Genomic DNA, 14164 nt, shown 5'->3' on the forward strand with positions numbered 1-14164 from the left:
TTCCCCTTTCCCGCCAGAACTTTATGCATCTAATACTTAAAATTATTGATATATTGACGATTACGTATTGTTTTCAAAAATAAAATGAAATAATCGAATGTCAGCTATTTTCTACAAAACAATGTTGTTCTTTAGATCTCTAACCCACCTTTCAATAGGCAGGTCACAACTTTTTACAAATGAAAGAATAACGTGGTCCTAAAAACATATCTCAGGTTAAAAAAGGGGGGGGGGGATAAAAAGGTCTAGTCAAAGGCGACTATGGGGTGGGGCGCTTATCTCTGAGGGAGATAAGGGAGCTGAGGGAGCCAGCATTTGTCCACAGCTTTCTGGGTCATGTGGTCATCATGACTAAACCGCTTCTGGCGCAACAGAACACCATGACAGAAGCCAGAGCGCAAGGAAATGTCATTTACCTTCCTGCCACACTGGTACCTATTTAACTACTTGCACTGGCGTGCCTTCCAACTGCAAGGTTGGCAGAAGCTGGGACAGAGCAACAGGATCTCACCTCGTCAGGTGGATTTGAACTGCCAACCTTCCAATCAGCAAGCGCAGGAGGCTCAGTGGTTTAGACCACAGTGCAACCCACGTCCCTATAAAATCTCAGGTAAGGAGCATATGACAAGAACTATACAATGAAGGTGCCAGATACAGCTCTGCAGGAAAAGAATTCTAGTTTGGGGGCCGTCACATGCACAATCCACACTTCAGAGGGCCCTCTCTGCCAATCTTAACACTGAGAAGGTCTGTAGGGAAGGAGGTGATCTTTCAGACTTCTTGGGTCAGGCTTGTCAATCACTCAAACCATTGCACCATCTCCCTGTTCACACACACACACACACACACACACACACACTCTCTTCTAGATCCCCACCTGGCATTGAGCTGTTCCTGAGTGGCCTGGATGCTGTCCTTGTTCCTGTGGTCAGTTCCCAGAAGCCGGCTCGCAATCTCATTCACTGCTGCAATGCGGGAGGCCAGGTTATTCATCTCTGGCTCCAGAGTCTCAAACCTGAGACAACAAGGACCGAACGAGAAGTGGGCGAGAGATTGGATTAATTTATTAATTAAATGCATTTACATTTCATCTTCTCTCCCCCCAGCTCCGCCCAAGGAAGGTCAAGGCAGAGTACATGGCGACCGCACCCATTTTATCCTCACATCAACCCTTTGAGGTAGGTTAGCCCGAGAGACAAGAGCAACCTGGCGCAAGGTCACCCAATAAGATTCAGGGACAAGGAGGGCTCTGAACATGGGTCTCCACTCTCTCACGACCACACAATACGTTTAAAGCACTACTTTAATCATTTTAACCATCATGGGGGAATCCTGGGAACTGTAGTCAGTTAAGGATGCTGGGAACTCTGTGAGGTCGGCACCCTTAACAAACTACAGTCCTCAGGATTCTCAGTATCTGCTAAAATGGTGTAACAGTGCTTAAAACGAATGGAGTCACATATGACACGATACGTAATGCTGTGGTGTCATATAGTACTGTGATGTCATGTATGATGTCAGGTGTCACACAGATGGCTGAGATTTGTGGAATGGGCCTCATGGGCCAAACGAGGACTCGTGCTGTGTCTGCTTAAATCCATGGACTGGATGTTCCCTAGGCCTGCCAGAGTTTAACTGCAAACAGTATGAAGTATTTACTTTGAAGAACCCACCGACCCTCCACTCCTGGGCTAGAAGGGGGAACAAGGTAGATGCTGGTTGAACCTACTCACCTTTGCTGAACCACTTCAAGGTCTTCCAACTTCTCAGGGACATCCATTGTTTCGATCCAGTACTCCCTCTCCCCAATCCAGAGCCCACACGCATCTGCCTCGCTGAACATCTTGTAAAGGTTGAGAGCGTCCTGCAGGGCTTGCTTGCGATGCTCGGCGAGCGCAACCAGTTCTTCATAGCGCTGCTCCAGTGCAGGGAGCCGGCCGTCCACCTCAGGGGCATGGGCAAAGGCAGGGGGCAGGCTCCGGGCCTGCTCATGGAGGGCGTCGAGGGCAGGGCGGTGGTTGTGGATCTCCTCCTCCACATCCTTGTGCTTCTTCACCAGGCTCTGGGTGGAGTACTCATCATGGCCCACTTCAGAGCTGGACACCAAGCGCAGCGCATCCAGCAACCAGGCCTCCATGTCATTGGCGTCTGCCTGGAATTGGTAGAGATTGGAGGCCTGGAGAAGACGCTGCTCCCGCTCTCGGGACAGCGCCTCCAGCTGATCCCACTGCTCCTCGATTTCCCGGATCCGTTCGGCCACCTCGGCAGCCCCAAAGTGGCCCTCGGCAACCAGCTGGCGGCCTTCGGCTATGCTCTGCTGCAGCGGGCCAGCACGGCCGCTCATCTCATCACGGAAGGCGTTATGCTTGCTGGTCAGGCGCAACACACTCGTCAGGTCCTTGCCAAAGTCGCCCGATGACAGGATCTGGCTCTGCTCCCGGATCCAGGCCTCCTCCTCCCCCATGTCCCAGAAGAACTTCCAAAGGCGGCGTGACTCTTCCAGTTTGGCACGCCTTTGCGCTGCCAATGCCACCAGCTCCCGATAGCACCGGTCCAGTGTTGCCACGCGCTCTTGGACAAGGTGGGGGTCACAGGGCTTGTAAGCTGCAGGCAGGAAAAAGTGAGCAGCCGCATTCCTGTCAACTTTTGCAAAATCCAAGGCAGAAATTGATGCTCCCTACTTGGGCTTTAACCTGCTCCCTACACCTACCATTTTACCCACAATAAAGGTAAAGGTACTCCTGCCCGTACGGGCCAGTCTTGCCAGACTCTAGGGTTGTGCGCTCATCTCACTCTAGAGGCCGGGAGCCAGCGCTGTCCGCAGACACTTCCAGGTCACGTGGCCAGCGTGACGAAGCTGCTCCGGCGAACCAGCACCAGAGCAGCACATGGAACGCCATTTACCTTCCCGCTAGAAAGTGGTACCTATTTATCTACTTGCACTTAATTGTGCTTTTGAACTACTAGGTGGGCAGGAGCTGGGACCGAACGATGGGAGCTCACCCCGCCGCGGGGATTCGAACCGCCGACCATGCGATCAGCAAGTCCTAGGCGCTGAGGTTTTACCCACAGCGCCACCCGCATCCCTTTACCCACAATAAAGCAATGATAATTTGCAGTGGAGTCACACTGATCATTTTAGCAAATCCCATGTTGCACAGAGAATCCTACAACTGCTGTGGAAGTCTCAGGGAACAGAAACAAGGATAGGAAAGAGGGGGAAGTTGGGAGATAAGGTTTTGAAATGGGGAGCCAAGGGCACTCTCACTCTGCCCCCCCCCCATCCATACTTCCTCAAGCTCCCGAGGCTCTTACCTTCCCCAGGGGTGGCAAAGCGCTGGGCAGCGGCACTGATGGCTTTCACCCGTTCGGCCTGGACGGAGATGTCGGCCTCCACCAGAGAGTGGATCTGCAGCAGGTCCTCCACGCCATGCAGGTGTTTCCCGAAGTCCTGAGACTGAAGGCGGCCCTGTGAGGAAAGGCAGCACAGGATGAGGGAGACCTGACGCCTGTCCTCATCTCAACCACCCTGCTTATGGATACCATAGAAAAGACGAAGGGGGTTCCTAGGCAAAGCTGCCCTTCTCTCTCCCTACTAGGGTCTTCTAGGGCAGGTGAGTCTCTAAACATGAAGCTCCCTCACTTCTCTTTCTCGGCCAATAGAAATAAATAATAACCTGTGAATTCATAATATCAGAACTGGAAAGGACCTCAGCAGTCATTGACTCCAGGACAATTTACTACGCTGCCCTGGACAGGGCCCAAAGGCAACACTCCTGTTGGCTTCAGAGGTTTCTGCATCTGGTAGCGATAGGAACCCTGGCAGCTGCTTCACACCAAATCAGACCCATTGGTCCATCTAGCTATATGTTATATACACTGACTGGCAGCAACTCTCCAGGGTTTCAGGCAGGCTTCTCTCCCAGCCCTACCTGGAGATGCTGGGGGTTGAAGCTGGGATCCTCTGTGTGCAGGGCAGGTTGTCTCTCATGAAGCTATAGCCTCTTCCCCTATTCTGATGCAATCCATAGCACTGGACATGACCTCAAAGGTGGCATAGTCCAACACATACACCCCTCCAATGCAGGAAATGCGCTCTCAAGCATCACCCCTCTTGCACACCACAGCCTCGCCAGCTACCTTCATCTCTTCCAGCCAATCCATGAGGTAGGCCAAGTCCTGGAACATCTTCTGCAGCTCGAAATGGAGCATCAGGCGCTCCCGGCGGGCAGCCACCAGCTCGCGCAAGTAGTCCCAGAGCCTCGCCACGTTGTTCTTGCGCGCCAACACCCGCTTGATGTCATGGTACCCCTCCGCCTCCAGCTCAGCTGCCACCGCATTCACGGCTGCCACACGCTCACTATATGCCACGATGTCCGTCTCGATGGCTTCATGTTTCCGCACTGCAGCCTCTACCGCCGAAATGTCCAAGCCAAAGTTATCCTGCAGGTTGCAGAGCAGGAGAGAAAGAATCTCATTCTTCAGGATGCTGGGGTAAAGTTGTCCGTCCCTCCCGCTCTCCCAGATCAGACAGAGAGAAAGATACTCCAGGTTCAGAAAAGTGCCACCAAAATGATCAAAGGAATGGAGCGATTCTCCTCAATGCATGGCATGGAGAAAGTGAATAGAGTAAGTTTTTGCTCTAATTATTATTTTTAATAGTAAACATATATAATATAATATAATATAATATAATATAATATAATATAATATAATATAATATAATATAATATAATATAATATAATATAATATAATAAATAATATAATAAATAATATAATATAATATAATATAATATAATATAATATAATATAATATAATATAAATATCACACTAAAACATCAGACATTTTAAACTTCCCTATACAGGGCTGCCTTCAGATGTCTTCCAAAAGTCAGAAGATAGTTGTTTATCTCCTTAACATCTGATGGGAGGGCATTCTACAGGTCAGGTGCAACTACCAAGAAGGACCTCTGCCTGGTTCCCTGTAGCTTAACTTCTCACAGTGAGGGAACTGCCAGAAGGCCCTTGGAGGCCGGGCTGAACAATGGGGGTGGAGACGCTCCTTCAGGTATGCAGAACCAAAGGGCTTTAAAGGTCAACACCAACACTTTGAATTGTGCTCGGAATCTGCTGGGAGCCAATGTAAGATCCTTTAGCTGGGTCTGGGAAGCCGCTCCCAGTCACCAGTCTGGCAGCCGTATTCCGGATTAACTGTAGTTTCCAAGTCACCTTCAAAGGTCCCAATGAAGCTGAATGCAGTTCCCAAGATTCTTTGGGGGACGTCATATGCTTGAAATGTGCATTGGATGTGCTTTAAATGTATGGTGTGGATCTGCCCCTAGACACAACCTAAATGCTCCTCCTCCTCCTCCTCCTTTCACTGACCTGGGAGACGAGGCGCTGGTTCTCACTCAGCCAGGTCTCGCGCATGGCTGCCTTGCGGTCAAAGCGTGCTGCCAGCTGCTCCAGCTTCTCCTGCCGAATCAGCTCATTGCGCAGCGCCAGCTCTCTCTCATGCTCTGCTTTCTCCAGCCGCTCCCAGCCCTGTGGAGGAGGAAGGAAATCATGGAGACAAACATTTCCAAAACAAGTGTTTTAATTTCTTTCAAAGGAGAAGGGATTCAGTTTGCTTTGAAGCTTTGGCTGCAGAATTTTCAATGCATTCTGCACATGCTCAGAGGCAATGCTCCCCATTATTATTCTAATTATTATTGCAGTGCTCAACTGGAAATGAGTTCATGAGCTGATCCTTGATTAAAATTAAATCCAGATTCCAGGAAATTGCCCAAATGAATGGACTTGCCTATTAATCATTAATCTTTGTTAGCTGACGGCTTCTATTTGGAATCGACAAATATCAGCTGAACCTGGGCATAACTATTTGTTTGCTTCATCGTATAATGTGTTTCCAGCCTGCATTTCTTTAAAATCAAGGTGTTTCTAGTAGATTCAGACACAGATGAACCAAATACAGCACACATATTTAACACCTGCAGATTGGTAAGCACTAGGCCTCCGCTACCCAGGAACACCAACAAAATATACTCTCAAGTGTGCTTCCTTGGGCAAAAGGACAGGTTCTAAGTAACACCACCCTCCCACCCCACAGTTCTGCAAAGGAAGTTCAGCGGTGGAGCCCAGTGTCAATAATCCTGGCAATATGAACAAGTTGCCGGACTCAGTCTAAGGCAGTGTCCTAAGTTCCAGTGGTGGGAGCACAACTTAGAGCACATGCTATTCATGCAGAATGCCCCAGGCCCAACCCCCAACCAGTCAGCACAGGGACCCAGAAAGTTGCCTTGTACCCTAACAGCCCAGTTGGGCCATCAAGTTCAATAGTATCAGTGGCTCTCTGACCCCCAGTGTTCCACCACCAATCCCTTGGCTCTGAGCCTTCCTCCTCTAGGGTTTCCCTTGGGGGTTCCCTGGCTGGAGCCTCCCACCTCTTCGTCCAGCCAGTCCATGGCACTCACCTTGTTGATGTCAGAGATGAGCCTCCCCTCTCGTGGCGTGTAAACCTTTTGGTTATTGGCTCTCATCTTGCTCTGGATGGTGAAAAGCAGAACTTCAAGATTCCCTTTCTCTGTGAACCTGGGAGTAGGATAATGCACGCAGAGGAGGTGGGCAGAGGGAGAAAGGAGAACAGCAAGCCAGGTTTAGGAGCAAGAATGCACATTTCAAAACTACTTTGCATGAGGCCCCTTTCTCACTGTTAACGAGCCTGCAGGAACTTTCAGGAGACTTTGTAAGTCAGAGAATTCCACTGGAAACTGGAGCAGAAATTTCAACAATTTATATGGAAATCACACACAAATGGCATTTGCTATGATTGTTTTCTTAGTCTGCAAATGTTACATTACACTATTTTCTGCATTGTTTTTGACGTTTCCCTTCCCTCGAAATTAATCACGCAATCAATTATGCTAGCTTCGGCCTTAGCAAATAGTGAGATGAACAGTGTAGGTTTTAACAGAAGCCGAAATGCAACAGAACAGTGACAGTACTGATTGCGGTGAACATGGGATGGAAATCACTGCCTCCTGACATCCCTACAGAAGATGGACACACATTCTTCCAGCACCGACAACAATAGCGCATGCTTTCCCAGCACTGTGGTGGAGGGGCTATGCAGGGCAAGCAGCTCTGGGACTTTATTTAGAGCTGGAGTGATGCCACCATCTGCTGGAGCACCACAGTAATTGATGGAACTTCCTTCTTCAGGCAAGTGCATGGGTCTTTCAAGATTGTTTGTGATAGCACAGAGCAGCAACAGGGAACCTCCAACCCATGGTCCAATTTAGGCCCACCAAGATCACCCCATTTGGGCCATGAGGCCATTCTTGGCCAGCCACACACCACTTGTCACTCACCTGATGCCATAGGGCACTTGATATAAGACAGGTAAAGCTGGGATTGCCCAGGAGCAACTGGGAGTTCATGGTTTAAGAGTGTGCCCTGTTCCTTTGCATTTAATTTAAATTTGGCACCAAATGTAAGGCCCGCAGCTTTGGGGTGAGATCAATTGTCTCCTGTGAAATGCAAAGGATTGGCTGGCTTCTGATGTGGCCCACTGGTCCCCCACCCCTGGCAGAGATAAAGGTAGAGAATGAGGAAATATAATCAAGCAGAGGCAGGATATTGTACCCCCCCCCTCCTTTGATGGGGTTGCTATTTCAGGCTAGCAGTTGAAAAGGCGGTAACGCTTTTTTGAAAGATTGTTTGCTTTCCTAATTAGAAGCTAAAGGTAGTATTTCACCTGGCTAAAAATCTTTTGTTAATGTTCAATGATTTTTACTTATTGTGTTCTATGACTGCCAGCTAATCCTAACAAATTGGGCACTGTGCTGTAAATTGCAGCTCTTGCGGGATGGAAGCTTGTCTGTGTGTGTGTGTGTGTGTGTGTGTGTGTGCCTGCACTTTGGGCTCTTCTTGTGGGTGTGGCTAGCATGGCTGCCATGATGAGCTCTTGCACTTCAATCATTAGCCACAGGAGCCTTTTGCAGCCTCAAGGGCCACCTTCCCTCCTTGGCAGGCTTCCAGGGCCCACATGCCAGTGGAAGGTGGGGCCATGGGTGGAGCAGCAGGTGCGACTCCTGCCTTTGTAGAGTTTGCAAAGCCACAGACAAGTCACAGGTTTCTACACACACACACACACACACACACACACGCACACACACTCCTCCTTCCTCCATTAAGGCAAGCGAGTAATATTACCCCAACTCAAGCACATATCCAGGCAAAATGCTCTTGAGAAGGATGTGGGTCAGCAAGCAAGAAGCAATTTGTCAGAGAAGTTAACTCTTTATCCAAAGAAACAGCATTCAACTCAGCAACACTACCCAGCAAATCTTGTCCCTATACAGCAGTTGCCAGGACTGACGGCCCCTGCCTTCAACCCCCTCTAAGAATCCTCCTCTGCTGGATGTTTCCCAAGCAGTCTCAAACTGCATCTGGGAACCTGTAATCTCTGTTCTGCTGTATGCATCATCCTGCATGTCCTTGGAGATGGGGGGGGGGGAGAGGGAGGGGAGATTGTTGCAGTCAGAGAGACAGACTCCTGGGATTCTTCTGCAGCCCCTTGTTTCACGCCCCTCCTCTACTTCAGCCTCTGAGTCTGAACTACACCTTGTCACAGGCTCTCCTTGCTCACTAAATCCCATTGCCTCTTCAGCATCCAACAACTCCCCCTACTGGGGTTCTAGATTCGGGTAGGTAAACGTGTTGGTCTAACACAGTCAAAATATATTAAAAAATTGTCTAGCAGCACCTTAGAGACCAACTAAGTTTGTTCTTGGTATAAGCTGTTGTGTGCATGCACACTTATACCAAGCTAATAAGCTTATACCAAGAACAAACTTAGTTGATCTCTAAGGTGCTACTGGACAATTTTTTTATATCTTCCCCCTACTGGGGTGTGACCTGGGAAGAGTTCTGAGAGCCTGGAGGACCACATCTGTCCCTCTGTGCCCTATGATTTACCATGACCCCACTGAATATCTTCCTCCTTGCTCACCGCCAGGTCCACAAAGGCCAGAACTTACTTGGGGGGTTTCTCCACAGTGCGGTATGTGTTGAAGGCCTGCAGCTGGTTCTGCACTCCGCTCAGACAGTTGGCCAGCTTCCGGTCATTCAGTGTCAAGATGGTCTGCTCAATCCATTGCAGAAGGTCAGAGGCCAGCGTCTCGTACTTCTCTATCAGCTTGTCGGCCTCAATGGCATGGTCCAGGACCTGTTGCGGGAACCTGCATCACTCAGACACCCTGGGAAGGGGCTGGTGGCCAAAAGACCCGCACCCCTTCCTCGAAGCATGTTGGTCTAGACTTGCCTCACCTGCAACGGCTGCCTAATTTGCATCCTGGCCCAATCTGAAGTGCCGGCAGTTTTGGGTTACGTCACCTCTGGGTGCTACAAGCACCTTTAGGAAACAGTGACTAATGCTGCCTTCTCTTACCCAGCCTTTCTTGAGGGAGAATATGGGCAAGGGTGAATGTTTGAGCATGCCCAGACCCGGTGCTGTTTGGCTTTCCGATTTGTTTCATTCTTTTTAAATTTTATAATCCACTTTGGGAGTCTTCGGGCCAGATAAGTGGGATTAAATAATCCAATCTGATCTAAACCAGGCTCTCTTGCAAACCAGCTGATCCAAACAGTCCCAAAATGGATAAAACAATCTAATCTTGTCTATAACTCGGCTCCTTATAGCTCAGCTGTGGTCCAGTCCTGCCCTGGATAGATGACAGAGCTGAGTTTTGAGACAGAGCAAACCACATGGCAGGGTAGGGAAGGGGACCAGAGATGTGGGACTGTGTGTCCCTCTAGATGTTGCTAGACTACACTTCCACCATCCCTGACCATTGGCTGCAGGTCCAACAACATCTAGAGGGACACAGAATAGACATTCCTGGTGCAAGATCTGGAGTTGTGCTTTTAAAAGCACCTAAAATATCCTTTTAATATTCTGCATTGTTTGCCACCCACTCACCCCACCCTGAGGACAAGTTTGGTGAAGACTGAAAGCTTTTTCTGCACCTAAGAATCTTAGAATTGGAAGAATAATAGAATTTTAGAGTTGGAAGGGAAACTGAGGACCATCAAATTCAACCCCCTGCAATGCAGGAATATGAAGCTGTACCATATAGGTGTCAAACCTGCAACCTTGGGGTTATCAGCACCACGCCCTAACCAACTGAGCTACCTCCTGCACACAGGTTGTCCCAGCAAAATATATCACCCATCTCCTCAAATGCCTGCCCTTCTTCCTGCAACACCGGTGGCATTGGAATCAAAGTGCATTTTGGCTCCCAGCACTCCCCAGCTCCCACCACAGCCCTCTTCATGGTACCTTCCCAATCCGTTTCCCTTCCACAGCTAAGGCTTTCATTTTGGAGAAGTAGTGGTAGTAAGTGGCCACATAGGTGATGATGGACTTCTCATCAGGCTGGTCCACGTTCACATCTAGGGAGAAGTGGAAGAATAAAGAGGAGCAAGAGAAACAGGACAAAGAACGGCTCTTTTTCCAGATGGTCACCACCATCATTTTAGTTTGTTCAGTGTCACTGGAGGCCCAGGGAGCCTCGGAGGCTAGAGGTGCCTTTTACAATGGTTGGCTGGCATGGCAGCTGCGACTAATTCCTGGACCAGGAAAGCTTGATCGCAGTAGTGCAGCCACTGATAACTTCGATACTGGATTACTGCAATGTTTTCTCTGTGGGGCCTCCTCTGCGCTTTGGCCGAAAACTGCAGTTAGCGCAGAATGCTACAGTGTTGACAGGCATGATATCCAGTCAGCATATAACACCCCAGCTCAGAAATCTGTACTCACTGCTGATGTTTTGCTGGTCCAAGTTCAAGGTGCAACTGTTAGTATATAAAGCCCTTCAGACCAGTTTACCTCGTACGCACCCACTCATCCACTTTCCTCTTCAAAGCTAGCACTTTTACAAGTTCATTTTGCACTAGTAAGGAACCAATTTTAGACTGTGGCAGTTCCTACACTCTGGAACTCCCTGCCCATTGACATGTACAAGCTGATATGTGTTTTAAGCTATTTAAACTGCTGGTTTAAATTCCATTTTGACTGTTTTAAAATCTGCTTTTAATTTTCACTTTTACTGATAACTTTAAGGTAAATTCTTTTTTTATTATTATTATTGCAAACCACTTAGGAGGTTTGATTTTTTTGTGTGATTTTTAAAAACAAACAAACAAACAAACATGTGGCCAAGCCAACAGAGAAAAACAGGAACAGAGGCCCAGGCGCCCTCCCTGCTGAGCTCACCTTCAGGGTCTAAAAGCTTGGTGAGGCCCAGTTCCTTTTCGGCAATGTTGAAGGCATTCTGGAGGTTGTAATGTGCGTTGCATTTCTTCAGGGTGTCAATGTCTATCAGGTCTGGCCTGTTGAGGACACCAAAGTAAGCATAAGAACAGCCTGCTAGATCAGCGATATTTGCTCGCAGAATCACTACTTCATGACAAGGCCAGTGGCCCATCTAGTGCAGGACCCTGTTCTCACAGTGGCCCACAAGCAAGACCTGAGCGCAACAGCACTCTCCTCACTTGTGATTTCCAGGGACTAGTGTTCAGAGGCGTATTGCCTCCAACAATGGAGCTGGAACATGCCCATTGTGGCTGGTAGCCACTGATAGCCTTACCCTCCCCCAAAGCATACAAGATGGAGCGAGCTGCTACGAAGCCATGACAGGCCCCAACCAACCTTCACTGACCTGTGTTTGTGGACAATTGCGTTGAAAGCCAGGCCGTCCCTCCAGCTGGTGGTGAAGTTGTGGACATTCACATTTGGATACCTGTAAACACACAGTGGGGGGCAGGGGATAGGCTTATTTATTTTGCTTTGTTTCATGTTCTTGAACCTAGCCCTCCCTTGAACGTTTGAGACAGGTCACTACAACTGAAATGCATATTTCCCCTTCTGGCTTCTTGAAACATCCAAGTTAGTAATATTAAACCTTGGCTGTGTCACATCTAGCTGAGCTGGATTTAGCCTCAGAGGCAGCCAGCTCCTAACCTCAAGCCCAAACAGGGAAGGGGAAATCCCTGGCTCACAGTCCCCCACTTATTCTCTTACCCAGCTGTTTTCATCTGACACCAAAGCAGCAAGGCATCCTTGGCGGATTTCTTCTCCTTGTTATCTTCTGTCTCCACACTGATATCCTGGATCTGCAAAAGAAGACAGAATAACAATATCTCAGTTCTCCTTTCACTATTGGAGGGAGAATGCGTATACAGTGCTATCTTGGGTTACAAACACCTCAGTCAAGGGGAAATCAAGGCAAGTTCCTTAAGGGGGAGGGAAAGGGGAAAAGGCATGGCTCAGGTTGTACCTGGAAGCGGAGAATGATGGTCCATATGAGGCCCAGGGTCAATCGGTGGTTGCCGTCAACAATATCGTGTGAGCCCATGTTCTCCAGGTGGACGCGCTGCTCCTTTAAGAACTGGAGGGCCTTGTCCACGTTCTCCAGGCAGTGTATGCGCATCCGGCCCTTGGTCGGCTTCGGCTAACAAAAGCAGGATGAGAGGAGATAGAGATAGAGAGAGAGAGATAGGCCTTAATTTTAACCAGTAACTCTGCCAGGGGATGAGTGTAGTACCCATGAGCTGGTGCCGAGTGCTTTTCCTCTGCCACCAAGCACACCTACCGTTTCTAATCCCAAGGATGCAAGACCACACTCACACCAAGCATTTAAAGCAGCACACCATCACTTTAAAGAGTTGTGGCTTCCCCACAGGATTCTGGGAGCTGTAGTTTGTTAAAGGTACAGAGAGTTGCCAGGAGGCCCCTATTCCCTGCACAGAGCTACAATTCCCCAAGTTCCCTGGAACGAGGGATTGATTGTTAAACCACTATGGCAATTGTAGGTCTGTGAGGAAGGGCTGCCAGAGAACCCAGGAGAGCTGCTGCCAGTCAGTGTGGACAACGCTGAGCTAGAAAGATCACCAGTCAGTATAAGGCAGCTTCCTGTGTTCCTAAGGTCTTTCCCAGCCCTACCTGGAGATGCCAGGGATGGAGCCAAGGAGCTTTTGCATGCAGAGCAGGTGCTCAGCCAGTGGTGGTGTCAGAGGTTAGAGTGTTGAGCTATGGTTTAGGAGAGTAGGGAACAAATCCATGCTCAGCCATGGAACTCATTTGGTGACCTTGTGACAACCATTGCCTCTCATCCTCAACTACCTTTCAGGGTTGGTGTGGGGATGAAATGAGGAGAGCCACACACATTGCCTTGAGCTCCCTGGAGCAAAAGGCGGAATATAAATGCAACGGATAAAAGGCCAGGGCCACCCAGTCAGTCACAGAGACCTGTCTTTCTTTCATGTTCATACCAGCTGGGATAGCTCGTGTCAAGGTTGCAGGTTCGATCCCTGTATAGGACAGGTTCATATTCCTGCATTGCAGGGGGTTAGACTAGATCAGGGGTAGGCAACCAAAGGCCCGGGGGCCAGATGCAGCCCAATCGCCTTCTCAATCCAGCCCAAGGACGATCCGGGAATCGGCGTGTTTTTACATGAGTAGAATGTGTCCTTTTATTTAAAATGCATCTCTGGGTTATTTGTGGGGCCTGCCTGGTGTTTTTACATGAGTAGAATGTGTGCTTTTATTTACAATGCCTCTCTGAGTTATTTGTGGGGCATAGGAATTTGTTCATCCCCCCCCCCCAAAAAAAATATAGAACGGCCCACCATATGGTCTGAGGGACAGTGGATCGGCCCACGGCTGAAAAAGGTTGCCGACCCCTGGACTAGATGATCTGCAGGGTCCCTTCCAGCTCTACAGTTCTATGATTCATTAGGCATCACATGTGAGATGTTTCAGATGCCAGTTTGTTTGTTTTTTTAACTTATTGCTTTATTAAAAAACAAGTAAAAACCAACCAGCTTTTAGTAGCTCACTTATTATTTGATCTCCCACTTTTATCTATTTGATTGTTTTCATTCTAGTTTACTCTTTAGCACATATTTTGCAATCCTGTAATGGAAGGTGGGGCAAAAAGGATACTTTAAAATAGTTAGCTAGTGATTGTGTGTGCAAGAGAAGGTGCACCTCCCTTAGCCAGGATGCTGCTGGCATGTACCAACCCACCGCCGCCGCCTCCTCTTGGAAAGTCCTAATTGTTCCTTGCAACCCAGTCAGGTGCTTCCACCACCACCCC

The 14164-nt window shown here is 48.8% G+C and overlaps 1 protein-coding gene across 2 annotated transcripts in view; it reads right to left on the reverse strand.

The window, feature by feature from the left end:
- SPTBN2 (spectrin beta, non-erythrocytic 2) overlaps positions 1 to 14164 on the reverse strand; it is a 90260-nt gene that overhangs the window by 23133 nt on the left and 52963 nt on the right. For both annotated transcript variants that reach the window (XM_083417438.1, XM_083417439.1), the window contains 12 exons: positions 12344 to 12517; positions 12088 to 12179; positions 11726 to 11806; positions 11281 to 11396; positions 10345 to 10457; positions 9044 to 9231; positions 6476 to 6593; positions 5388 to 5546; positions 4141 to 4443; positions 3316 to 3469; positions 1734 to 2604; positions 878 to 1015 (listed from right to left, as the gene is read on the reverse strand). In XM_083417438.1, coding sequence (XP_083273564.1) covers positions 878 to 1015; positions 1734 to 2604; positions 3316 to 3469; positions 4141 to 4443; positions 5388 to 5546; positions 6476 to 6593; positions 9044 to 9231; positions 10345 to 10457; positions 11281 to 11396; positions 11726 to 11806; positions 12088 to 12179; positions 12344 to 12517 — 2507 coding nt within the window. The remainder of the gene's footprint in view (positions 1 to 877; positions 1016 to 1733; positions 2605 to 3315; positions 3470 to 4140; positions 4444 to 5387; positions 5547 to 6475; positions 6594 to 9043; positions 9232 to 10344; positions 10458 to 11280; positions 11397 to 11725; positions 11807 to 12087; positions 12180 to 12343; positions 12518 to 14164) is intronic.

This window comes from Podarcis tiliguerta (assembly GCF_965153285.1).
Source record: "Podarcis tiliguerta genome assembly, chromosome: 16".
Classification (NCBI taxonomy): Eukaryota; Metazoa; Chordata; class Lepidosauria; order Squamata; family Lacertidae; genus Podarcis; species Podarcis tiliguerta.